At 49.4% G+C, this 24,044-nt stretch overlaps 16 protein-coding genes and 1 pseudogene across 17 annotated transcripts; 1 reads left to right on the top strand and 16 right to left on the bottom strand.

The window, feature by feature from the left end:
• Nucleotides 1–467: 467 nt before the first annotated feature.
• On the bottom strand, nucleotides 468–728 carry TEOVI_000141800 (uncharacterized protein; the record flags this gene model as incomplete). The annotated part of the gene is made up of 1 exon (XM_067224648.1): nucleotides 468–728. The coding sequence occupies one exon, from the start codon at nucleotides 726–728 to the stop codon at nucleotides 468–470; it is 261 nt and encodes an 86-aa protein (XP_067080749.1).
• A 389-nt stretch (nucleotides 729–1,117) lies between these two features.
• On the bottom strand, nucleotides 1,118–1,471 carry TEOVI_000141700 (uncharacterized protein; the record flags this gene model as incomplete). The annotated part of the gene is made up of 1 exon (XM_067224647.1): nucleotides 1,118–1,471. One exon carries the CDS (start codon nucleotides 1,469–1,471, stop codon nucleotides 1,118–1,120), a length of 354 nt encoding a protein of 117 aa, XP_067080748.1.
• A 338-nt stretch (nucleotides 1,472–1,809) lies between these two features.
• TEOVI_000141600 (U6 snRNA-associated Sm-like protein LSm6p) lies at nucleotides 1,810–2,070 on the bottom strand (the record flags this gene model as incomplete). The annotated part of the gene is made up of 1 exon (XM_067224646.1): nucleotides 1,810–2,070. One exon carries the CDS (start codon nucleotides 2,068–2,070, stop codon nucleotides 1,810–1,812), a length of 261 nt encoding a protein of 86 aa, XP_067080747.1.
• Nucleotides 2,071–2,651: 581 nt separating this feature from the next.
• TEOVI_000141500 (uncharacterized protein) lies at nucleotides 2,652–2,954 on the bottom strand (the record flags this gene model as incomplete). The annotated part of the gene is made up of 1 exon (XM_067224645.1): nucleotides 2,652–2,954. The coding sequence occupies one exon, from the start codon at nucleotides 2,952–2,954 to the stop codon at nucleotides 2,652–2,654; it is 303 nt and encodes a 100-aa protein (XP_067080746.1).
• Nucleotides 2,955–3,412: 458 nt separating this feature from the next.
• Nucleotides 3,413–4,183, bottom strand: TEOVI_000141400 (uncharacterized protein; the record flags this gene model as incomplete). The annotated part of the gene is made up of 1 exon (XM_067224644.1): nucleotides 3,413–4,183. One exon carries the CDS (start codon nucleotides 4,181–4,183, stop codon nucleotides 3,413–3,415), a length of 771 nt encoding a protein of 256 aa, XP_067080745.1.
• A 743-nt stretch (nucleotides 4,184–4,926) lies between these two features.
• Nucleotides 4,927–5,478, bottom strand: TEOVI_000141300 (U5Cwc21 small nuclear ribonucleoprotein; the record flags this gene model as incomplete). Its single annotated transcript, XM_067224643.1, has 1 exon — nucleotides 4,927–5,478. The coding sequence occupies one exon, from the start codon at nucleotides 5,476–5,478 to the stop codon at nucleotides 4,927–4,929; it is 552 nt and encodes a 183-aa protein (XP_067080744.1).
• Nucleotides 5,479–5,932: 454 nt separating this feature from the next.
• TEOVI_000141200 (low molecular weight protein tyrosine phosphatase, putative) lies at nucleotides 5,933–6,724 on the bottom strand (the record flags this gene model as incomplete). Its single annotated transcript, XM_067224642.1, has 1 exon — nucleotides 5,933–6,724. The coding sequence occupies one exon, from the start codon at nucleotides 6,722–6,724 to the stop codon at nucleotides 5,933–5,935; it is 792 nt and encodes a 263-aa protein (XP_067080743.1).
• Nucleotides 6,725–7,078: 354 nt separating this feature from the next.
• On the bottom strand, nucleotides 7,079–9,469 carry TEOVI_000141100 (zinc finger protein family member, putative; the record flags this gene model as incomplete). Its single annotated transcript, XM_067224641.1, has 1 exon — nucleotides 7,079–9,469. The coding sequence occupies one exon, from the start codon at nucleotides 9,467–9,469 to the stop codon at nucleotides 7,079–7,081; it is 2,391 nt and encodes a 796-aa protein (XP_067080742.1).
• A 244-nt stretch (nucleotides 9,470–9,713) lies between these two features.
• TEOVI_000141000:pseudogene lies at nucleotides 9,714–10,173 on the top strand (annotated as a pseudogene). Its single transcript is given in 2 exon segments — nucleotides 9,714–9,785; nucleotides 9,787–10,173. Coding segments are annotated over 2 exon segments (459 nt in total).
• An 11-nt stretch (nucleotides 10,174–10,184) lies between these two features.
• TEOVI_000140900 (cyclophilin type peptidyl-prolyl cis-trans isomerase, putative) lies at nucleotides 10,185–11,141 on the bottom strand (the record flags this gene model as incomplete). The annotated part of the gene is made up of 1 exon (XM_067224640.1): nucleotides 10,185–11,141. The coding sequence occupies one exon, from the start codon at nucleotides 11,139–11,141 to the stop codon at nucleotides 10,185–10,187; it is 957 nt and encodes a 318-aa protein (XP_067080741.1).
• A 442-nt stretch (nucleotides 11,142–11,583) lies between these two features.
• Nucleotides 11,584–11,964, bottom strand: TEOVI_000140800 (uncharacterized protein; the record flags this gene model as incomplete). Its single annotated transcript, XM_067224639.1, has 1 exon — nucleotides 11,584–11,964. The coding sequence occupies one exon, from the start codon at nucleotides 11,962–11,964 to the stop codon at nucleotides 11,584–11,586; it is 381 nt and encodes a 126-aa protein (XP_067080740.1).
• Nucleotides 11,965–12,390: 426 nt separating this feature from the next.
• On the bottom strand, nucleotides 12,391–15,546 carry TEOVI_000140700 (endo-beta-N-acetylglucosaminidase, putative; the record flags this gene model as incomplete). The annotated part of the gene is made up of 1 exon (XM_067224638.1): nucleotides 12,391–15,546. One exon carries the CDS (start codon nucleotides 15,544–15,546, stop codon nucleotides 12,391–12,393), a length of 3,156 nt encoding a protein of 1,051 aa, XP_067080739.1.
• Nucleotides 15,547–17,405: 1,859 nt separating this feature from the next.
• TEOVI_000140600 (Calmodulin-binding, putative) lies at nucleotides 17,406–18,167 on the bottom strand (the record flags this gene model as incomplete). Its single annotated transcript, XM_067224637.1, has 1 exon — nucleotides 17,406–18,167. One exon carries the CDS (start codon nucleotides 18,165–18,167, stop codon nucleotides 17,406–17,408), a length of 762 nt encoding a protein of 253 aa, XP_067080738.1.
• A 519-nt stretch (nucleotides 18,168–18,686) lies between these two features.
• On the bottom strand, nucleotides 18,687–19,010 carry TEOVI_000140500 (thioredoxin; the record flags this gene model as incomplete). Its single annotated transcript, XM_067224636.1, has 1 exon — nucleotides 18,687–19,010. One exon carries the CDS (start codon nucleotides 19,008–19,010, stop codon nucleotides 18,687–18,689), a length of 324 nt encoding a protein of 107 aa, XP_067080737.1.
• Nucleotides 19,011–19,423: 413 nt separating this feature from the next.
• TEOVI_000140400 (N-acetyltransferase, putative) lies at nucleotides 19,424–20,494 on the bottom strand (the record flags this gene model as incomplete). Its single annotated transcript, XM_067224635.1, has 1 exon — nucleotides 19,424–20,494. One exon carries the CDS (start codon nucleotides 20,492–20,494, stop codon nucleotides 19,424–19,426), a length of 1,071 nt encoding a protein of 356 aa, XP_067080736.1.
• Nucleotides 20,495–20,841: 347 nt separating this feature from the next.
• Nucleotides 20,842–22,062, bottom strand: TEOVI_000140300 (pseudouridylate synthase, putative; the record flags this gene model as incomplete). The annotated part of the gene is made up of 1 exon (XM_067224634.1): nucleotides 20,842–22,062. One exon carries the CDS (start codon nucleotides 22,060–22,062, stop codon nucleotides 20,842–20,844), a length of 1,221 nt encoding a protein of 406 aa, XP_067080735.1.
• Nucleotides 22,063–22,229: 167 nt separating this feature from the next.
• Nucleotides 22,230–22,736, bottom strand: TEOVI_000140200 (Cytochrome c oxidase biogenesis protein Cmc1 like, putative; the record flags this gene model as incomplete). The annotated part of the gene is made up of 1 exon (XM_067224633.1): nucleotides 22,230–22,736. One exon carries the CDS (start codon nucleotides 22,734–22,736, stop codon nucleotides 22,230–22,232), a length of 507 nt encoding a protein of 168 aa, XP_067080734.1.
• Between the last annotated feature and the right edge of the window lie 1,308 nt (nucleotides 22,737–24,044).

Below are 24,044 nucleotides of genomic sequence, written 5' to 3'. Positions count from 1 at the left end.
AAAAAAAAAAAAAGTGCGGAAAGGGGAATATCCCATCTTGGTACGATACTGGGTTCGGCACGCCAGTGCGAGAGCAAATATGCAAATAAAATGAAGATTCAAGTGATACTGACGCGGAAGGAAGGGATTAGGGCGAAACATACTGAAAATTCGAGGGATGAACACCTTTTCTCTTTCCCCGGGTTTGCGCTCGACACACAGTCTTAAAAGAAAACTGTGGAAACGGACAAATCAAGAACAACTGCAAACCGAAACATTAAATGGAAATATGGTGTTTTATGACCGCTGATTGCATCCCAATTCACCCAAATGCCGCGCCGTTGTGTAAACACATCCGTACGGATATGCTTCTGCAAACCCCCTCCCTCCCCCCCAAAAAAAACTATCCCCTCTCAATGTGCTCATCCTCACTTAAAACAAGAGGACTCAAAAGTTGTGTTGAAGGGGGAGCAATAACATACATTGAACTACGCATCTGTGACAACCTCCTCGATGTTATCCAGCACAGCGAAGACATGTTGGTTATCGTCCAACACATCACAAACACGCGCATTCGGATCACACATGGTGCCACCCTCCTTTTGTATGTACTTCGGGGAACCATATTTCTGACCAAACGAAGAGTCGTAGTGCACCATGGCAGCGTTGCCCAACCATATTACGTTCTGTGTGCCATCACCGCACTCTAACTTAATGACCTTCTCCCGTACGTGTACGAAAATGCGCATCGCCGCGAAATACAATCAGCGGCTTACTTCAACTCCCCTTGCAACACCTCCCGTGTTCCTATTCACTAAATGGGTCCGCTGTTTGTACGAAGCTGTTAATCGCTTCCCTAAATAAGAAACAAATGTTATAAAATAAAGGCACAAAGATATGCGTGTTGGGTGGTTGGTGCACATTGACCTCTGTTCTAACTAATTAGTTTAACCAAAGACGAGTGTAACAACATCGCCCCGAACCCCCTTCCCCGTGATTTCCTGTACGCAAGTGGGCCCTGCCGCACAGTGGCAAACTAGTGAAGTATACTCAACGGTGCGAGCGTCCCACGACGAGTTTCTTCACCCCTCAACTTCTCTCAAGAATATTCGGATGCCCGATCGTTTCCTCCTGTATCCTAATACCCGTTGTGGCTCCGCAACTGCGCGATACGACGCGGGTCCAATGCGTGCTGCAGTGCCCCAGCCGTCTCACCAGGCGTTGGCGTGCGTATCATATTTGACAGTGTCAAAGCGTCCTGTGCTTCGCGCTGCCGCTTCGCGATTTCGATAAGCTCTGGCGGCAACTGATCGCCGTAGAGTTCACGGATATGGCTGTACATCTGTTCCTCACGTTTTGGCTGAACGCGCAGCACGGTCATTTGGAGGAACTGATAGGCAAAACCCATCACAAGCATGGACCACCAGAAGAACTGAATCTTGTTTCGCGTGGTCATGCGTTCATACCTCGCCACCCCGGGAAGCGAAGACATTGCTAATGTTAGGTTAAAAGAGGATACCAACCATAAAAGTGCAATATTCTCAATATCCACACTTCAAGCGCAGACGAGTACACCGGGGAATCGCACTTGTGTGCATTTAACACAAGTTATGTAGCGGGGGGGGAAGAAAAATAAATGCAAAGAACGGGCGAAAGACAAGGAGCGGCAGATAAAGCTAAAGCCACGGTTTTAAGCTGTAAAACGCAACACCCAAGTAAGCGGCCAAAACGGAAACCCACAACCCCTCCTTTTACTTCATGGTCCAAGGACGCAAGCCATGACAGGTACAACGTAACCTAACCATGCGCAACGTGATGCTAGCACCTCCGCTAAGAAGTGGTGGAAGCCACACTACCACACCCAGTGTTTCCTTCCGGCACCGTACTCTCAGCTATATCGCTGAAACCAACGTACACAACGGACTCGCCTCGCACAAAGGTCAGCTCATTTTCCTTGTTTCCTACGGATTGCTTTAACACGGTGTTGAAATTGTTGTCTATCCCCTGTAACAACCCTTCATGCGACTCGCCAAACACGGTGACACACACCGCAGGCTTCTGTATCCAGTCCTCCATATTCACCGAAGCCATTACTGCTCAGCTATTAGAAATGGGAGAGAATTATTTCCCCATCGCATAACGAAGGGTACAAAAGAGAGTCCGAAAGGAAGAAAGAGGGAGTATAATAAGAGTGAAGGACTACAGAAACAAAAACGAGAAATTTAGTGCATAATGTCAGGTTTAGCAACTACAACATAGTACAATTTAAAAAAATGTTCCGGTAAATAAACGATTAAGTGAAGTTACATCTTTTGTTTTCTTCTTGTTCATCCCTATTGACACGATTTTCTCCCTGTCGTGTGTTTGTCTCGTTTTACGGTGACACACTACTCACATCGTTCTATCAGCTCGCTTCCCCCTCTTGTTATTTTCCCTCTTTCCGCTCGAGCGGGGCTTCATCTTTTACAAACAGAACACCACCAGAGGTCGGAGAAGACAGACTTCACTAGTGAATAAGTGGGAAGGAAGGAACGCAAAAAGAAAAAAGAAAAACAATGATCAAGGAATATAGGGATTGAATATGCACTGTGGAAGTATCCTAACTTCTCTAGGTCCTCCCCAGAAATAGGGAAGAAAGAGAGAGCAACAGATATCAATAGGGAGACCTTCTCTCACTCTCCGTGGATGGAAGGCCTGTACAGCACTAGTGCATATGCTGCGGCAGAACCCTCACATTCGTGCCGATTGCACGTGGCTTTTAAAATAGAAGAAGTGCAGTGGTAATATGCCCATCCCGCCTGCTCTACCACTGACTGAGAAACACATAAACCGCACGCGTTAGCAACAATGAAAGCAACAAACACAAAACAAAGAAAAGGGGGTGTAGCACACGGACGAAACGGGTAAACCGTCAGGGGTAAAATGAGAGAAAACGCACATGGGCACGTCTTACAGTCAAGCAACGCTACCAACATGCACCCATGTGGCAGTAAAGGAAAATATAAAACGGTTTACGTTTTGAGGCGACACCCCACTTCCCCCTTCGGGTCAGATGTACGGGCATATACACGTCACCGCTACCGTGGATTATTTCCTAAAAGAGGAGTGAAACAAACAAACATTAAAAAAACAGTCAACAGCAAGTGGCACCCACTACGAAGTGCAACTGGAAATTAATTAATGACGAGAAGACGATCTTCCTCCCTCTTCCCCTCCCCACCGCCACAACCTGCATCCCGCACATCCGAGACCTTGGAGGAAAAATAAACGCGATCCCCGTTTGCCTAAGGTGGGTACGACGACGGGGACATCCGAGAACTGTTAGTAAGCGATAAAATAGCCCGCAACCTGATTTCACCGCTTCATATTGCAAGATCAAGTTATTTCCTCAGCCCCCACCGAGGCAAAGTGTCCCGCACCCCAAAACGCTGACTCATTTACCACGGTTCCGAAGCAAGCGCTGCTGTTGCATTTTGTTGAGGAGCTCTGAATGTGCTTGTAGCTCTACAGTACGCCGCACCAACGGTTCCCTCGCCTCCAACTCATGTAGAAGAAATGCATTTCGTTCTACGAGGAACTCCTCGTACGAAACCCTCCTCTCTATCTCGAGACGGTTCCTAATGTACGTCACCAGGATAGCCCGGTGTGCTCGGTTGGCGTGTTCAGCAATGAACCGCCTTTGATCCATCTCGTTCATTACCATATCACGCTGCGCGGCTCGATCTCTGTCCCGCAGCAGCATTAACCGCCTATCTTTTCTAGAGTTAGCGCTCCACTCCACTGAAGAGAAATCGTCATCGCTCCCCATGAACGATGTCGTTCGTGCGTGGTCGAAGCGGGTACTCACCGTCGTCGCACTTACCTCTGGCAACGTCCAGGTCAGCGAGTTGGCTGAAAAACGATCGGCTGCCCTCCGCTCACTCCGTACTGTTACGATAGTTGTCGACGAACAGGAAAGGGGGTCAGAAAGCTCCGCCTCAGCGCACTCCTCCGCCGCTGGTCCATCCGTTGGTAAGCTGGGAGACTGTGTCATCACACTTGCTTCGTGAGGTGTTGGTTCCAGTTCAAGCATTTTCAGCACCTCTCCACGCGACTGATACTGGAGGATGTATACGTTGTTATCATCTTCAGTATCCCGTTCCACTCCACGGCCGCTATCATCGATGTCAACCGAAGTGTCGCTCTTCGCACAACAACTTCCCATCAACAACAGCACGCCGTTTTGTTAATTTCACTAAGAGTTTTGCCCCCGTACTCTGACTTCTCCTCTTGCTGTAGATATTACCTCACTTCTGACTTATTAAGTTGATCTTGACTTGAACACGCCCCAATTCGACCTTTTCTTTCCTCTTCTCAATTCACAACTAGCACCTTCGCACGCTTTTTCTTCGTCGCAATTTCGCTATTTGTCACTGTTTTAACCGCCTCCTCACTCTTAACTAACTGCATGAAACACAGGAACCAGCGGACGGCGCACCCTTATCGCTCGCCCTCCCCTTCCCGAGACCACAGGACAGTACAAAATTATTGATCCTTTGCCTTTCCCCCACTTTCCCGTCACTCCCTCAGTTATTCCACTTGTGACTGAACCTTGTGACTCACTGCGCACTTATCCCCCTCACTCCGCTCCAGTTTTGATGGGAACACGGGCTTAGCTTTTGTTAGAATATCAGTGGTGATAGTTCCACCCTCCTCTACTTTCTCCAAAGTTCGCTCTTCTTTTGGTACCCTCTACCTAGAGCACACTTCCAGAGTATAGTGGCGCAGAAAAATATAGAAGAGGTAGCGATTCAACAGAGGAAAGGAAAAGAGGACACAACCGCCCCCGTGCAACACACTTAACAAATGCTGTGCAAGTCAAGGAGCTAATGCAACATATTTGTGAAGAACTGAGTAGAACCAGAAAGTCACGCACTACATTCTTGGTGCGATTCCTCCCCCACCCCCTTACTCTCCCTTGATACGCTTCACCCGTTCCACAATCCGCCGCTCTATCGCCTCTTTGCGAGCCCCTTCCGCGGCCTGTCTTTCCACCTCACGATGACGCCGGTCGAAAGCATCCCCCAGTGAGCCGGGTCGTACTTGAAATGCGGAGGCGAATCTCTCCGCAGTCTTTTGTGCCAACTCTGCTGCCCCCAAACGTCTTGCCTCTTGAGCCTCCTCCATGTAATTACGGAGTAGCGACCCATGAAGTGTTGCGCACTCTCGGCTAATCACATCAGGTGGTACGCCAGCAGCCTCACGCTCCTCGCGGTAAAGAAGGACCTTTAGTTTGATGGCACGTAGGGACCTGTGATGTTCCAGCTGTCCTGAAAGTTCTTTGTTCTCCTTTGCCGACCGCAACGCCTCCAGTGGATTCGCCTTCGCCGTTGTTAGCATATCATCCGTGTACTCAGCGGGAGTGAATTTTGCCAGCTGTGTGACCGCCGACCTACTACGCTGCACGTAACCACTGAGGCCCGTCCCTTTGACGTTGATCGGAGCGATGCCATTATACATCGCGCACTACGTCGCGCCTAAAAACCGCTGGTGTATACTCTTCGCTCTCACCTACCGGCACAAAGAGGGCTCAACACACGACACACGCCCCTCGCCCCTGTAACCTGTGCCTGTGCCTGCGCCGTCAGAAAGTGACAAACTGTTGGCTGTCGAATCTTCAACCGCCCAGGGCAAAAAACTAAACAATGTTTACGTTGCTAACAAAAGTGGTGAAATGAAGAAAATGCTTAAACGTGGGAGAGGAAACAAGACACCCGATCGGGCGGAGGTCGCTAGAGCCCAGCACGACCACGGTATGGCAGCAAAACGTGTGTCACATATTGCTTGTCTTATTCTTTACTCACTGAAAGAAGTAATAGGATTGCCACTCAAGCAAAACGATATCGGCTCGATACGCCTAGACGCACTTGTGTGTGATAAATATGTATATACGTGTGTACACGTGGCTGAGGCGCTATGAAATAAATTCCTCCAGTAGCGCTCTGTCAAGCAGGAGCCTTTCACCATAATGCTTCTCAAGTTTTGTGAGCAGATCGAAAGACCTCTGCAACAGCTGCTCGCGCGCCTGCACAAAACGAAGCTCATGTGCGCTATGACGCTCCACAGGATATCGTATTGCCACTTCATCCATCTCCCATCGCTCAGAAACTTTCGCCTGAGTTCTCCAAGGGCACTGTCGTAACTGCATGAAGAGTGGCTCCCCTTCGTATAAGTGATCCTGAAACTTCCGCGTGGAGGTTTCATGAAATATGGAGGGGTCCCGGGGACTCCATATCTGCCAGCGACGCCGCACGTCGGTTGCGTCAACACCAACACTCCAGTGAGATGGGGTGCGCGGAACTAGTAGCGGGTCGTAACGCACCGGGTCATCGCCGCCTCTGGGACCACTACCGTCGTCTCCATATTCTACGGTGAAACTCTCCCGACGCCGAACCCCCGCACGTGGTGGTTGCGATTTATCCAGTGTTCGCCGCTCGTAACTGCAGTCAATGCTAATGTATACGTCGTACGTGTTCTGTTGCCTGCGTGCAGCTTCGAGTGACGTCACAGACTGTTTGCTAATGTCAATGCCGATATCTTTCATGACTTTAACTGCAAGCGGATGTATGGTTGACTCGTGATGCACACCGCCGCTCTTTATAAATATGGTTCCCGCTGTCAGTCGACGGAGAATACCCTCCGCCATCTGTGTTCGAGCACGGTTCGTCAACCCGGCAATCAAAATACCGCGGCTGCTGGTGGACATCCTAACACCTCTTCACTCCTCTGGGCACTGCAGAAAGTAACCTTTTTACGCACCAGCAACAGTGCTCAATCCAAACAGCTACACAATCAGGCAACCACGGCAAAGCAACAAAAAACAATAAAATGAGTCAATTTTATTATTGGACAGAGTGCAAGTTACCGTCGGCGGCGTCAGAGTCGCCAGTCATCCCCCTATAACACCCTTACCCCTTAGTTGGCCTCCAATTGAAGCCTCTTTCCGCCGAGCCAAACACTGCGGCAGCACAAAAACTTATCAAGTAAATCCCCATTTTCTCCTATAGGAGACCCCGTCCCATGAAGCGTGAAGTCCTTGGTAATACCATATTTGCGGCAGTTACTTACGCCGCGGTGCAATTTGAACGTCAAAAAAAGCAGGTTTTATTGACCCGATTTTAACGATGCCGTCTAGTTGCGTATCCTCCTGAAGCTGCTTCAGCACTGCGGAGTGAAGGGCAGAGTTCCCGCCACGGCTGTGCTTGCCACTGCCAGTGACAATTTGCAGGTTCCTCACACCTTTCTGCTGGCACAACTTCACACGACGTCGCACTACCTCGATCGCCTCCTCAACGTGGAAGCCATGGAGGTCAAGTGTGACGACTGGGCTACTATACAGACGCTCCCGCTCCAGTGCGACCATCGCAATGCGGTTGAGACGCTGATACTGGGCACCAAGTTCTTTCCCATGACGACTAAGAGTCTTGGCGGCTTCGCCGTCACCACGTCGGTATGCCGCTGCAGCGTGCTTGAGCACGCGGATACGACAACTGTTGATGATATACGCCTGCTCTCGCACCCGTCGCCAATCACCAAGCTCTCCTACCTCGTTCTTCACACTGTTGTAAAACGCCTCCACTTCCTCGCGTGATGGACTGCTCACCGGAAACTGGAACGACACCTTCTTCGGTTCATCTTCTTCGGACGTTCGCTTCGTCGTAACAACAACCTTTCCGCGAGCCGGACAGGGGTGGCTATCAGCAACAACGTCTCCCGCCACCAACATATCTTTGGTCATATCATTCAATATACCGCTTGCCACGAGAAAATTGCCATCAGCAGTCCCGAAGGCATTCTGTACCACGTCCTTGGGAAGTCCCGGGTACATGCCGCACAACTTCTCCACGCGAGCCTCTTCGCTTCCCTTAACTTTACCGCTCCAGGCGGTCCCATAAGCCTTCGCTGTTACTGAACCACTTTGGCAAAGCAAAATGTCGTAGGCCTCTCCGTATTCCCCTCCACATCGATCCAACACCGCTTGAATCGACGGTGTGTCTACGCCTGGAAACAGCGTGCAGAGTGTGAGAAACCACTCGTGTTTGTCCCGGATTGCGGCCTCCTTCTCCTCATCCTCGTCTTCCAAGCGGCTTGCTAGGAAGCAAAGATCGATATCCTCAGTGGAATCAATATTACTCACTCGGTTTATGACGTCGGCGGCGTAATGGGGATTACCGTCAGCGCAGCGAAGGGCGTGCAGCAACAAATATGGTTCGGCGCTTGGGAACGCCTCAATCAAACTCAGAAGCGAGGCAAACTCATTGTCCCCGCTTTGGTCAGGTGCCATCGGATCTTCATCGTGCTCCCCCCGCTGGGTACCGCCCTCGGATGCGTCGTCCACACGCGCGGTCGGAAGAAAATCCGAGAGGGAAACACCGGTTGGTTGGTATTTTTCCCCATCCTTAACCTCCCCATCATCAGCTTGACACCACCGCGCTCTTGTCACATCCTTCAACACCTTCTCGCCGGTTAGTGGTACCGTCTCGCCGCCTTGGCTAGCGTCATCGCAGCCTCCACCCCATAAATCAGGTCGAACACGTCTCAAATATTCCGCATCGCTTTCATGTCGGTACTTGCAGGAACCTTCCCTCGCACATCTTCCGTTCAGAAAGAACACGCAAACGTCTGCGTCCCTGTCTGCATGAAGGCAGTTCTTTCCGTATTTACAGCAACCGCGCTGCGCTATACAGGGGTGTTTATTCCTTGAGATAGCCCTAGAAGTTACTGAAAGTGGGACGGGAGAGGTTGGTGCGACCTCTTCGAAAGCCTGTTTCTGCGCATTTTGCCTTACTGCATCCAAGAATGGAGTTGGGGTGGTACCGATGACGGAAGTAGCACGCGACTGCCAATCTAGAGCTCTGGGATCCGTATACGTAGGTTCCGAGCCCTGGATGAGATTAAAGCGGCATGGCTCAGGAGTTGCACCGGCAAGCTGGGAAGACGATTCCTCGTCAACACACTGTATCACATCCCCAACAAACACCCCATTGCCACATGACCTGGATATACGGACGGTGCCCGACTGGTGCTTAACTATTCCACTACTTGTCTCCGGACGTTGGTCGGCCCGTATGTCTACTCCATCAACATAGTGTCGTCTCTTGCAGAAGTTTCCATACAAGCAAGTACCATTGAAGTAGTTGATGCAGACATCACCCGGGTAGTCACGAAGTCGACAGAACTTTCCATATTGGCATTTTTTGTATTGCACTATACACGGGTGTTTCCTTTGCTTCGCCTCAGCACCGTCACCCACGCGGTCATCATTACCGCTCAACTTTGGCTTTTCTGCCAATGATTTCACCGGAATCTGTTGTTCTTTCACTTTTTTGTTCTGCAAAATTCTCAGGGCAACGTCAAAGTCTCCATTAGCCTCCTTAAGTGCTTCTGTTGCCTTGCTTTTACTAAAATTAAGCGATATTAACTTTTTAATGGCGTCATCCTTCCTTCCCATCCCGGTAATGCAAAAGAAGGACTTCCGCGCGTGCGGTGCACACGCAAAAAAACGAAAAGATGGGGTTGGTAGGCAAGGGAACGAGAGTAAGGGGCGCGTTGTGTGAACAGGATAAATCACCCTGCGATTAATAGTAGTGGACCTGCTGAATGTGCCACCAATCGAGTTATTTATACATACGCTCCCACACACAAGACCCAAAGTATCTTGTGAGGTTTACATCACTCCGTGGAAACAGTAAACGATGCCCCCTTCCCCAATGGATCCCTTTTCAGTCCTTCTATCCGCCTCATTGCGCATACACACTTTTATTTCTCCCCCCCCCGCACTCTCGTCCATTGTCCCTTCTCCTTCTGATGGCTTTCTGCAGTTTCCACCTCCCAGAGGGGACGCAACAGTTGACAAACCTGCTCAAAGAAAGAAACACATTAGTTCCACCCGTGACGCTTTATGTACAAGAGGGCCGTCGACCCTGTGTGAGCATGAAGCCAGGAAGGGACAGAAAGGGGGGGTTGAAGCACGTGAAAAGAAGAAGTTTAGAAAGGACGGGCCGCCAACCGAGAGCGATTTCCAAGACATGCACATTAGATGAGAAAATGAAAAGCTTGGCAAGCCGGGTCAGGACGAAGGCTGTCAAAGAAATTCTCCGCATAACAACACTCCCATCTTTTCCCTATCTCACTTTCCCCGTCTACAGTTTCTAAAGCACCTCTAATCACTCTGTAAGGTCAATCACACCGCAGTCACTTATGGTTATCACCTTTTTCGGACACTGATTGTGTTTTACATCTACTGCGTGGATAGCATGTACGACTTCCAAGCCGTCGACCACACGGCCAAACGCCACGTAGCGGCCGTTCATCCATTGCATGGCCTTCATTGTGATGTAAAAAGAAGATGCGTTGGTGTCTCCGCCGTCATTGCACATTCCAAGCACCCCAACCCTATCGTGGGGAATGGCATAAGACTCATTCGGGAAGTAACGACCGTAAATGGAATATCCACCCCGACCATTCCCTCCACTGATGTCACCGCCCATCACCCACGCTCCATGCAAAGTGCGGAAGAAGGTTGAATTTTTGTAGCTTAGTATTGGCACCTGCTCTTCTCCCTCGTCCGCATCCCGACTCAGGTCGCCCTTACAGAGGTGCCAGAAGTTGCTGCAGGTGTGGGGCACTACGCGCGAGTAAAGTTCAAACGTAACGCGCCCGTGGACCATCTCACCAATGCTTATTTCCATCCAGCAGTAAGTGTTCCCCCGCTCCCGAAGGTAATTCTTCCACGAAAGATGCGCCATATTTTCGTAAGAGTCAGGTCTCTCGGGTGGGATGTTAAGAACTCGAAAGCAAGTTGCCTTCTGCATCATGTTCAGGAAGTCATCCCCGGACATTGCCTCGCCCTCTCCGTTGGTGGGGCCGGTGTGCCCATCGGCGCCCACAAGGACGATGACCTCCATTCCACCGTCCTCTATCTTCTTACTGTTTAACAGCTGCTCTCTACGACTGTAGAACTCGCAAGGCATCTCACGGAATATATCTACATAAAATTCATCACTGTACTCTTCTGCCACATACTGAGCGACCTCCGCGCACTTCTGGAACAACGGGTTGCTAACAAGACCGCAGACGGTGTAGTTGCGCCTCTTATTTAACGAGTCCCCGACGATTGCCATAGACAGGGACGGAGACAGCACCCGCCCAGATACCAACAACAAATGGAACTACAGGTGCTCCCGGTATTACTCCCCTCTACCGGCTCCACTGTTTAATGCACACGGAGGCACTTCAACTTCCTAGAAGACCGTTGTGCGGCTTCTCTGCACAAAGCGTTGATTAAAGGAGCGAGGTAGTCAAATAAATGGGGAAAACACGAAGGGAATAGAACGCATCAAGGTTATTTTCAACTTCACTGCTGCCATTAATACCGCCATTATAATTTACCACTCCATAGCTACCACCAAACCCAAATTTTGTAATTGACAAACACGTATTCACAAAGAACAATAGCAGATACCACACCCACCAAACAAGCCAGTTCGTTTCGTAGCTTTAGAAACAGCGAATTGTCACCACAAACACAGGCACCAGAGTACACCGTCTTCACTAACGGCGAGCCTATCCATTCAGCCAACGCTTCAGAGCATCGTAGCGCTCGCTACCCTCATCCCCATCAAGCACAACAGCCGCGCAGGAACCAAGCAATGACCAAATGCCTCCAAGTGACACCGCTGTGAAAACCAGGGCCGCTCCGGAGAGGGGAGACTTCTGGAACAGCAACTCGACGTCTTCACGCAGCGTCGAGCCAAATGCGGGTTGTTGCGGTTTCACAGGTGTGGAACGGAAGATCCAAGAGAAATAATTGGGACTCGCAACACGCTCAACGCCCTGCACACCCAGTTCGTTTTGTATATCATCAAGATTCGTGCAATTTACGTAGAAGTCAGCGATCGCAAACCCTCCAAGGAAGCTGAAGGCTGTTCGGCGGATGCGCAACATACAGCGGAGTAAGCAGCAAGCTACTAAGAATGAAGAGAAAAGAGTTGGAGCAAAACCGCCGCGACACGGTTTACTCACCCTTCCAACCACACGAAACTTTCCGTGGACAGTACGCCAAAAAGAAATCCCGTGCAAGTCGTGACTCTCTGCGTACAAGTCGTTGACGTTTACTCCGAAGAAACCAGAGAAAAAAGGTTAACACAGAAAGAAAAAGGCTGTGAAACATTTTTACCACCCTCCGTTGCATGGTAACAGTGTCATGACGCCCAGTGAGGTTACAAGCTCTCAAGCAGCAAGAAAGAAGCGATAAGTAGAATTAATGTGGTAAAAAGAAACCTGCATTGGAATGAGGGGAACAGAAATTAAAAAGGGTGCCTGCACAAGTCAATTTGTATCTTCAACTTTTCACCTTCGGACGAGCTCCTTTTAGTTTCCAGAAGCTGATCCATAGAAGAACATTTCGTAAACAAAAGCATCAGACGGTATATTCAACGGTAACAGAATTTGCTTCGATATCTCATGCGTTCCCAAGTACGCACTCAGAAGTTTTCCACCCGGAAACCCAATTTTCGCGAACAGAATGACCTTGTTTGATTTTTTTCTCAGTTCATTCGGCACGTCAAGTGTGACTACGCATGTGGTTGGGTCTGATGTTTTGTCCACCGTATACGAAGTTGAGGGCAAGATTTGTGCATCCCCCAAAAGCAACACACTGGTGGAATTATCGTATGTCGGCTCAGTCAGGGCAACGCCACCCACAGTGCAAACAAGTGATTCATTCTCAGAGGGGTTTAGTATCGACAAACAAGTGACGTGTGTCCATGTAACGTTGTCCGGAATTACGTAACGAACAATCTGCCAATTTCCCACAGTTGCTACGACAATTATTCTCTCTGGGGATGCAAGCTGCTCGTCAAACACGACCCGTGTCGTGGAAGAGCCATTTACACCCTCGACACACACGCAGCGCACGGAGTGCGCTTGCGCATCTACGGCGTTACACAACCAGGCAATGTCAAGGAACGCCAGCGCGTCGGACGTCTTCTCACCGTCAGCTGCTCCGACTTCAAGACGTACCTTCCATCGCATAAGTGGAACGGTAGCGTTTGGCGGAGCGGCGAAGCTCATGCTACGGTTACCCATCCACACCTGTTTTGTCGACCAATCGAGGGGCACAGTCTGTCCATCTTTATTGGTGTGGCACCCATCTTTACCCACCACTTCGAACGGCAGCACACACCATGGATCCCCCTCCGCCCCACCGCGCACCAGCTTGTAACAAGGCTTTATGTGTGTCTGCGAAATTTGGCACCACTCAGGGAAAAAAAGATCAGTGTCATCATTACTGCACTTTACACCGCTTCCAAGGCTATTTTGATTGGAAACGCAACCCAAAACGGGAGCTCCATTCACGAAGAATTGTGTTCCAACCTCGTCAAGGAAGCACGTCCATACCGGCAAAGTGTCCAACTCAAGATACTTGGTAGTCCATATATCCTGCATTTTACTCCACATGTGCGCGTCGTTACGGTGAAAATTTTCGCGACAGCCATTTCCTACGCATTCAGAAGTCCAACCAGGCGCGAAAATGGCAATGGAAAGCTTTGCACCAGATGCACAGTCTGCAGCTTTATGGCTATCGTATCCTCCGCCTCCGTAGACACCACGGCCAAATATGTCAACACCAACAAACACATCGCGATTTCTTTGCCCCGCAATCGCAGTGGATAAAGGGAGATTGTACGGTCTCCAGCCATAGTTTGTGAACAAGCCGTTGCAGACATCAAAAAAGGGCTTATTCTTGGACGTTAGACCGTTCTGATACGAAACGATTCCCTCCACAGTGACAGCATCGTACCAGAATACAAAGCGCTCCCCAGAGTTAGGCGGTCGCGATTTGTTGAGGGATTTCTTTAACATAGCCACGAACGTTATCAAGCGCTTTGCAAGGGTTTCATCTAAATTTGTTTCGATATTCATAAGGTATCCATCAAAGTTGTGTGCATCACATAAATCCACCAACTTCCTAATGGTGGACGCCGAACTTTGGGCATCATGTAGAATCTTGCGAAGAGTTAAGCTTTCGCCTTCGGTAATAAACGTTCCAAGGGCTGGAACCCCCTCGCGGTGGGCGTAGCTGATCCACTCCTTTGGGGGAACCGTAACGAAGTTGTGCGAGAAGTAAACAAAGTAGTCCACATGATGCCAGTAACTTACCGTATAGCTACAATTCACCACCGACGGGACGAGAGCTGATGCACCCTTCATCAGTCTATTACAGACAGCGAAGTGCTCGTAGTCAGTTGGAAGATAACCACCCTTCATGTCATGGCAAATTAAAAGCCTCGGACCATCTTCCACACTGGCCTGCACGCGGCGGCGACACGGCGCTGCCGGGGTAATTGCTCCAGGTGATGTAGGGGACCAATTCATCAAGTCTTCAAGCGAAGAGATAGGTTTCACAGCGTCGTGCATTATGACCTCCATTGCCCTGTCTCCTGGATCACTCGCGTTTGACGTAAGGGGGGGAACTGGGTATTTTTCTTTATGGAAAGTCCCTATATTTGGATCTCCCTCTACTGCGCAAAACTCTGATTGATACTCACTTTCCACCAACTCAATCAACTCGGTGATGTGGGTTACCATTATGGCCAGAACATCTTCACTGCCGTCCGCATCACTCAGGAACCACACAGCTTGATTCAACGTCGGGTGCTGCAACAGACGGAACCCACAGAGACGCAGTATATCGGCTGCACCAAACTCTTCCAGAGGTGCTATTTTCGACTTATACTCCTTATCTTGAGTAGAAAGCGTCCTGTACTTGAGTTGAGTTGGATTCCTCAGGATATTTGTTATGACCATCCGAAGCAGGATAAGTGCTCCCATCGTCGTGTTAAAGCCTTCCCGCGTCCCTGACGAGAGCAATTCATTACTCTGCAGCATCGCACGGACAAGCATTACTTCTTCATGCTCCTCCACTGAGAGATGAGATTTCTCCGAGTTCAGGCCAGTTGCAACGTCGAGGGAGGTAGAGGAATCACTCACAGTGGGCGTTTCAGTGGTGTTTGATACTTTCTTCCGCGGTGAAGTAGAAAGTTGTGATGTCTTTGCGGATGCTTCCAAGCCTCTGGTGGCCATTTCCAGCATGGGTTTAAGCATGCGGCCAAGGGGAGTATCCAGCACAGTGGGAATCATATCGCGGATTTCACTAGGAATGTCACGCTCTACGAGAAACTGCGCTGCCGCTTGCGTGAAGTGGTTACAATTTCGGTTAAGGAGATTGTAGTGTGTTGGGCCAAATGTATCAAGCCTTCGCTGCTTAACCCATTCAAGAAACTCGCCTTCGCCTTTCGTTGTTGTACCGAGTGTTTCTACCCGTTTTGGCGTGCCAAAGTGAGATCCACCGGGTGAGGAGTGAACAATGCCAACCCCGCCGTCAAAATAGTACTCCTTTCCATACACAACAATTCCAGTGTGCCATATTGCTTCCAAATGGCGCCCTATCAACATGAGGCTCATGGACTCCGCCATCCCTCCGCTGAGGTCGTAGCAATACAACTGCACAAGAGATGTGGCCATGGTTAAAGTTTGAAAGAACACTGCGCACGACCTTCTTTCACAGCCAAAAGAGAAAGTTGAGTTTCAAAGAGTTATACAATCACTTTTTTTTTTTTTACAACTTGTTTCACTTTAAGAGGAAGCCGCCGGCCCTTGTCCAGGTGAACGAGCAAAACAAAGGCTACGGGAGATGACTGGGTGGATAAGGTGAGGACATTAGCCAGTTGCAAGGTGATGAATTGCACCTCTGCATGGCTCAGTTACAGTGTAGACACCACCGCGCGTAATATGGGTGCCGAGAACAACAAACAGTCGGACAAAGGACATCAACAGCAGTGAAGTATGAAAAACTCCGTAGTGAGGGGCGAAAAAACGTGAGCATTTATTACGGCACAAGTATTCTCAATGGATGAACAAAATCATGAGGTTTTCCCTCCCCTCCAACTGGCGCTGCACTCGATACTTTCCCCATCCGGGAAGCTCCCTCATTCATCGCGCAGCAGGGGCACAAACTACAGCTCTCTTTTTTTCACGTAACACAGTAACTCTAGGTAAATGACGGGGACGCAGATGCGCAATCAGCCGACGTACAACCGGGCACCTTGGTAGGTTACGATCGTAACCAGATCCAAAGCCAATTCACCTCAGCTTCTGCATCGCAAAGGTGCATAGAAGTTTCATTAACGCAACAGACGTTCCTGGTAGCTACGGAGTGGCAACAGCCAACCTTGTGAACCCGTAGGAAAAAGATCGTTTGAGCAAAACAGCAGGACACAACGAGAAGCGAAACCGCGGACGTCGAATCCTGTCCCTTGTAGTGAACCCGCGAAACGACAAAAGTACTCGGAACTTCCACCCGATTCGCCCACTTCTACGGTTACGGCTGCCGAGGTCACGTTGAGACCTCGCGCCGGTGGCAGACAAAAGGGACACACTTCCACATCACGTCAGGACCCAAGCTGACTAGCTGTGCAACCTGCAAAACAATTGCCGCCAAGTGCTATCGTCAACCGTATCTCCGACCCCCCCCCTTTTCTTTGAGCTTGGCCCGAGGAAAATGACGGTGTTAGTGAACCCAGCAATGTCCCAATGCATAATTACGGAGGTAGTGACAACAATTTGAGAGTCTTCCCTTTCTTCCACACGGAATAAGGGACCCAACTCTCTCGCCGAACCTGCCGTGTCCACTGCACCCCCTCCTTCAAACTACGATCTCTTTTTTTTCCAGCGCCGCGCCTCCCCAGCTACCTCGAGTCCAACCACCTCTCGCGGTGATGTTTTACTTTGCCCCCCGCTAAGGGAACACAACGCCACTGGTTAGCTGCGATACCTCCATCCGTCACCGAATCCCGACGAGCACGCGCTCCCGGGGTACATATATACGTTTACATACCACCCTTTGTTTGTCTACAGAGTGTTCGTAACAAGCTTGCAGAAACGACTCAACGGTGCGGGAGTGGGAAAGAGGGTGTGGCCCCATGATTCCTGTTAATCAAGGACATAAAACTACTTGCTGCAGTGGTGGAAAAAAGGGACCCAGAGAGTTGAGCCGTTGAGACAATATCAACACGTGACGCATCGCAAGCCCGTTGTTGCATGCACATCGCAGAATGATAGCAAACGGAAGCTCCGGGCGGTGGTCGTAAGTCTGTGCTTGTAAATTCCAAAATATAACGAGAGAGGTACTACAGCTAACACATGCATGCATTTTATTCAGGGGGGGGGAGAACATTTTCGAACTAAATGGCGCCGCTCCACAACAGTGAAATAACCAAAAATTGTGTTCCCTTACCGGGTACATTGGAGGCAGTCGTGGATACGACGAGAGGGAAAGCCCCTGTTCATATACAAATCTATACGCATTGTCTATCGTTTCGAACCTATATGGGAACGAAGAGCTCCTTTGCTGAACCAAACTTTCGCTCCGCAGCCTCAATTTCACTCAGCTCGTTTTCTATCTTCGACCTCCTTTCCTTGATTGATTGTGTATCATAGCGGATGGGAATTTTGTGAAGTTCCATTTCCAACTCGCGTCGCCTAGCGGCAAGCTTTTCAAGTGTTTCCTTCCTTTCTTCCTCGCTTACGAGACGATGCCCCGGGGGATATCTGGCTATTTCCCTCTGTCGTTCTGCTTCACGTTGCGTGGCCTCCTTCTGTGCTGCCAGCTCAGCCTTCCGCTGCAGTAAGTATTTTGGCACGATTCCCCGTTGGGTGTCGGATGCATTGGCTGAGCCTGACAACCGCTGTTGTTGCTGTTGAGTGTGCTCCTGTTTCTTTTGTGGCGGCGCAGCAACGGGGGGCAGCTTCTGCACCTTTTGCCTAGGAGGTTGTGCAGGCCTTGGCTTCCCTTCTTGCTTGCAGCTAGCATTGTGTCTCATAGCTTCGCTCTCCATAAAAGTATGACATTGCGCCCTTTCACCATCGCACTCGCGTATATACACTTTTATCTGCACGTCGCTGGCGGGTTTACCGACAACGCGCCCATACCCATGGGACTGCACGTGGCTGTACTGCTCCTTCTGGCGACACAGAGCCTCCTTGGCACGCTGTTCCTCTACTGCTGCTTCTCGGAGGCGTTCGCGGTTCAGCTGCTGCTGCTCCTTTATCTGAAGGAAATTCAGCCTGGCGGCACCGGTCGGCATAGGCTATAGGGGCAAAACCGCACTTAAACTGACTTCACTCCCGTGTGTACGGGACTCTCGCACAAATGAAATGCTTTCAACTTGTAAAGCTACTCTGCGCTTTTCCTATGGTCTCCACAAGTGTGCTTCCTTCCTTAAATGCACGGGAACGGTGTTAACGCAATGCAAATCAGAAAACCAGAGTCTGCACGAAGCAGAACGAACAGAGATCCCACAATTGTTGCCAATGAACGCAAGCAAGAAAGCTACCTTCATTAGTTGGATGCGATGTGGCGAGAACACACACACACACACGTTCCCCTCCCCGGAACGCGGTGAAATTCTGCTCCATTTTCCCTTTACTACACTCTGAGAAAACGCCATACACCAGTGCACAGCCGAAGCTTTTAAGAAAAAAAAAAGATGCCAGTGGGACTTACCATCCTGATTTGTTATTCCCATACCCCACTGACTTCCCCCCGTGGTGCTGTGAAAAAAGGGGTATGACTCGCTGTACTGTGCCCCTTTTCTCCGGAACTCTTAGTTGTCTTTGATGATATCTCTTAATTTTTGTCTCAGCATTCCAGGGTTAGCTCCAATCACATGTCCAAGCATTTTTCCGCTCCGCGCGATAATGAAGGTAGGGAGCTGTAACACCCTGCACTTGGACACTATTTCAGAATTGTTGTCGGCATCCACTTTGGCAAACTTCACCGTTGGAAATTCGTACGCAATCTTCTCCATAGGTCTCTCAATAGTTTTGCATGGACCGCACCACACGGCAGTAAACCAAGCCACTGTGAGAATGTCTTCACTCATTATGTTTCTGAACTGTTCCACGCTATAAACATCCACTACCGACATTTTCCCCTTACTTCGAACTGAGTTACTCCGCTTTGCCTGGCTCGGTCACGCGAGCACGTCTTACGCGGTGTGGACTCGTACTTTCTACCCACTCGAAGGTGATGCGAGCGATACGTGGGCGGTTCACTTTTCACGCCCCGTGCAATCGATACGACGACAACCCTAGAGGGGAAAAAACTTCAATGAATAGGTTGCTAAGCAGCCCGAAGGTGGGAAAGACAAAAGTACGAAAGGCACAATACAAACAAGATGAGGAAGTAAACACTAGGGTGCGATCAGGATCCGGTGGCAACATAGCATATATCTAGTACACCATGGGGCCCACCTCGAACAACGACCATCATGTGCCGCGTTAATTAATGTTATATGAGTTGATAGCTTTCGCCGCGTGGACAAATTCCTTGTTGTCCACCTCAGCCGCTCCCAGCCACCCTGAGGGTATCATTCTGCTTTGATGAAGCGAAATGAACGAAATCTTCCAGTTCATACCCATCCGGCAGAAAGCGTTCGCCCTCGCTAAGCCTCCTTACAAGGATAGGGATCCCATCGTCGCAACGCTTTCTCTTCCCTGCAGACTTCTTGTCCACGACAAAGGACCAACGCTTGTAGAAGTTGACAACGCTTGCATTTAATGGGCTCAAGGTGACCTCGCTCCCACCTTGCCGCCTGAGCCATTCCATAGCAATAAACATCATAAATGAGCCCAGACCTTGGCCACGATACTCTTGGAGGCATGCAATGAGCGGGATCCATCCAGTGGAGTCAATTGATACAATCCCTATTATGCGTTTAGTTTCGCTGTTCACTGCAGAAACACGAAAATCGGCCGAAAAGGCATTTACAACTAGTTCAGTACAGCCGGATAGGTAGCTGCACGCTTCCAAAATACATAAAGACCACCCTTTTCTGTCTTCCGCAGTTGTGCAACGGAGGGTTACGGCACCGCTGGTGATACAATAGGGGACTTGCGGTTGGCTGGGTAACTGAACGTCTTTTCGTTGTGCCTTTGATTTGAATATGACAGGAGAAGCTGACAAACGAAATCCACACTTTTTAAACAGATTCGTCAAACCATCCGTCCGCATAGCCTCTATGTGATTTATCATGTTTGCCCGACAGAAGCTATCTACATGGTGCAACAGAGAACGGCCCACGTGTCTCCCACGGAAGCGATTCAAAACGGATATCCATGCAACTGAGACGGTTTTTGATGCTATGAAGCTCATATTTACAACAACATAGCCCATGATCCCGGTCTCCGCAGATTCCTCACTTCCAACAGCAATAAAAATTACTGACAACGACGAATCGCTCGCTACATCCAAAACTTGTGGTAACAGTGAGGCGCCACTCACAAGCCGCTCACGGACCTCTACCCACTCGCTGTTATATGCGGTGCGGTTCCTGATATGTCTGATCGTAAACTGCTCGCCGTCTGCGGTGCGGTACCGGTGTGGGGGAATAATGCGAGCCGCTCGGTTCATTCCATGCACGCCAATGACTTGTTCCCACGCTATCAGATTTTAACCGATGCTTTTAGATATAGCATGTGGACCCATCGCAAAAAGGAGTAAAGAAGTGAAAACACGAAAAGAAAATCTTCATTCTAGCAGCGAGTAAGTATATAAACAGCGACGGAGGAAGAGCGAGGAAAGCAAAGGTCAAACAACACCCGTTCAGTTCTTTCACCAACGTGTACCGTCCATCGACCCTAGTCTTACAACCGGTCGACGCGAGGCACTCGCTCCCGCAAGCAACACCCGGAGAGAAACTAGAAGAGACACACGACAAAGCTACCTCATGACAGGGTGCGCGTTGGGATTCATTGATATCAGCCCGGTATCAGCGGGTCGTCCACTTCACATGGCCATCCAAGTTTTTTAAATGTCTTCTCCATTTGGGTGGGAAGAGGGGCAGTGACACAAATAAACTCCCCCGCCGTATTTTTGTAGGGTAATTGAATTTTGCGATGATGTAGATGAAGTGGCAAACCCTTGTTTTCAGGATCCCAAAAAAGCGACAGCGACGATGGAAAGGCCGCGTCGCCTCCATACTTAGCATCCCCCAACACCGGACAGCGCAGGGCATGTGCTGCCATAATTCGTTCCTGGTGGCGACGGGTTGTTAGCGGATAAAAGGAAATAAAGCTACCAAACTCTAGGGCGCTTGCATTGACAACAAACTCAGCGATAGCCACTTTGGACGTCTTGGTCGGCGAAGGCCTTGCAACGATAATATCGCCTTTATTCCCCCTGGTTATGTCAAAGTGCATACGCACCCTACCATAATTAACCGTTGGTTTACCAACGCAGAAACTCCAGTACACACTATTGGGTACCACCCGCTTCACAAACATTCGACCCAGCATACGATGTGCATTTCTTGTCCTAGCTAGCACAACGCACCCACTAGTTTCCCTGTCTAGGTTATGACAAACAACTGGCTTCGCAACGTTCGTGAATTTCCAGGCTGGCAACATCGCAGCTATACTCATCTCCTGAGGGTCGTCTGTCGGCATCATAGGTAAACCATGGGGCTTGTTTATTACTATAACATGCTCGTTTTTAAATAGCACCATATTATGAGCCATTTCTCGTGCAGTAGCTGACAACTTAAACTTCGGCCCGTCAGTCTCCTCTAGGACACCACTGGGGGGAGCAAGTTGCTTCTCCCAGAAGGCTCGTGTTGGTACGACAAGCAGTTCATCGAACTCCAATCTGTCTGTGAGACGAGTAAATTTCTTTTTCCCGTTCTTCCTATACCTATATATGTGTCCCTGCTGCACCAATCTTTTGATAGTTTCGTAGTCCCACTGGGGATAATGGCATGTAAGAAAGCTGTCAACACGTTCCCCAAACCATTCCTGAGTCACGACGTGATACTGAAGGTCATCAGATTTTTCCGAAAGAGTCTGTCTAGCCCTCAGAGAGAGCGGCCGATATCGAGCATGCGACTTTTCGACCTCCTGAACCGGTGCGTGGGGGGCAACGTCGGGCAAGTGTTGAATGGCAGCGGGACGCCAACATGAGAGTAGGCGAACGGCATGCAACATGTAGTCTTCTATAATACAAACACAATGGTGGAAGGTCGTGTTTTTTTTTTTTAAAAAAAGAAAAGGAATCCTGGTTACAGAAATAGAAACCGACAGCAGGCCGGTCACCCCTCCACTCCTCCGGAAAAAAGTTTTTTCTTTGAAAGCGAAGCGCACTTTTTCACCTGTTAGCTGAGCTTTCGCTCGTCCGCCGCCTCCGGCCCCAAATTTAGTCCAATATCTGACATCATTTCCGCATACTTCGGTGCATAGTCCGGCTTCCATCCCCTAATCGAATCGGGTGCACGGACCTTCATGGTCTCCATTTTTTGACCAAGGCGGCTCTCATGTAATCTGAGAAGTTCACCTCGGAGATACATCATACGATACTTTTGATAGATTTGTTCGCGGTTCACCTCGTGGGCACAATCATTGAGGGCGTCCCTATGGGGACGGCAGTCCGTTAAGTCATATGGCTTGACGCTATTGACACATGTTTCATACTTTTTGATGAACTCCCAGCACCTTCGCGCGGTATCCTCTTTCATACGCTGCAGTATGCCATCGTGAATACGATGTTGCAAATGTCGTTGAATATGAGGGGGTGTTCGAGCGAGCATCTCCTCCAGCTCTTCGTTAAGCTCTTTGTCAGTGTCGTCATAGCCTATTTTGTCAGACTTGTCGTAGTACGACATAATCTGCACTCGCAGAAGGTAATGCCAGATGGAAAAAATGAAAGATCATTGGGGGGAGAAAATGAATAGCAAAACAACTGTCCGAGTAGTGTTGAACGTTATTTGAAAAATTGAGGAACAAGTAACATCTGCGGTCCTGTGGTTAATCCCTCCTTTTGAACTGCTCTTCTCAGAATCGTGGAGGATAGTGTGTCCTTTACTAATGCAAGTCGTGTCCTTCATTACTCATATTTAAAAAGGGGAGACACGGCATACCGCAACCCCCAGTTTCTTGTATTTGGCATGCAGTCCGGAAACCATTGGGTGTTCAACTGAAGGCTCAACGAATGTTGTGTTCTGGCAGAAAACAGGGAAACCATCAGGTATCTAGCAAATAGGTCGACAAGTTTCATGGGTCCTATGGGAAGCCCCGCGCAACGAATCATATTCAACAACCAGTCTTCCGCGCATCAGCCTCCGCTTGTTTTCTGCGCATCCGCTCGGCATCAGCTTCTTTTCGTTGGGCGAAAGTTAATCCGTCGTCCCGTTGCCCCTTTGTCTTCTCCTTCTTTTTCAAGTTCTTTTCGCGAGCAAGTTCCCGTTGGTTGCCGCGCGACATTTGTAAATTTGGTTCAGCAAAAATATGGGTACCGCCTTCAGCCTACTGGAAGAAAAAACTGCACACATAGCAGCAACAGCGATGTAACAAGAAGAGTTGCATAAAGCCTTTTAACTCCACATCACAACCACCAAAATATCAAGAATAATAGTAACTTTCTACTGAATGCTTATGATGAAACTAAAAGGAAAATAGCCGTGATGAGCCAACCGCGGCCACTCAGTAAGGATTGTCGTTAAACGGAGCATATAACAACCTGCGAATGTATCGTTCAACTGGAATATTGATGAATTTCATTAGTATCCTTGGAACGACACTCTAACGAGCGGCCATTTCAGCCTTCGTCTTCAACGTGGAAATAACTCAAGTGGCAGCACGTCACATGCACCTCAGCACTCCCAAAGGAATACAAAATAAAAGGGAGCGTGAGAACTAATTCCTTCCCGATTTCCGGGTGTGAATTATTGCACTCCCCCATCGCAAGTGTGATCCCTTGAATGCATCCCCTTGTGTTTTCACGCCAGATTCTGTGCGGCAACGGGATCTCGAACAGACATTCAGTTCTGAAATGCGGGCATGCATATGTAGCCAATCGAACCGATAACAATCTGCTTTCGCAGACACGCGCATATAAGCAACAATGTAGATTTTGACATAGTTAGCATCAATCAGCAGTTGAATTCAACTGTTATCTGTGTGGCCAAACAATA

This window comes from Trypanosoma equiperdum, assembly GCF_001457755.1.
Source record: "Trypanosoma equiperdum strain OVI genome assembly, contig: ctg_356, whole genome shotgun sequence".
Lineage (NCBI taxonomy): Eukaryota > Euglenozoa > Kinetoplastea > Trypanosomatida > Trypanosomatidae > Trypanosoma > Trypanosoma equiperdum.
Note: the sequence above shows the minus strand (reverse complement) of the source record. Positions and strands in the feature narration are given on the sequence as shown.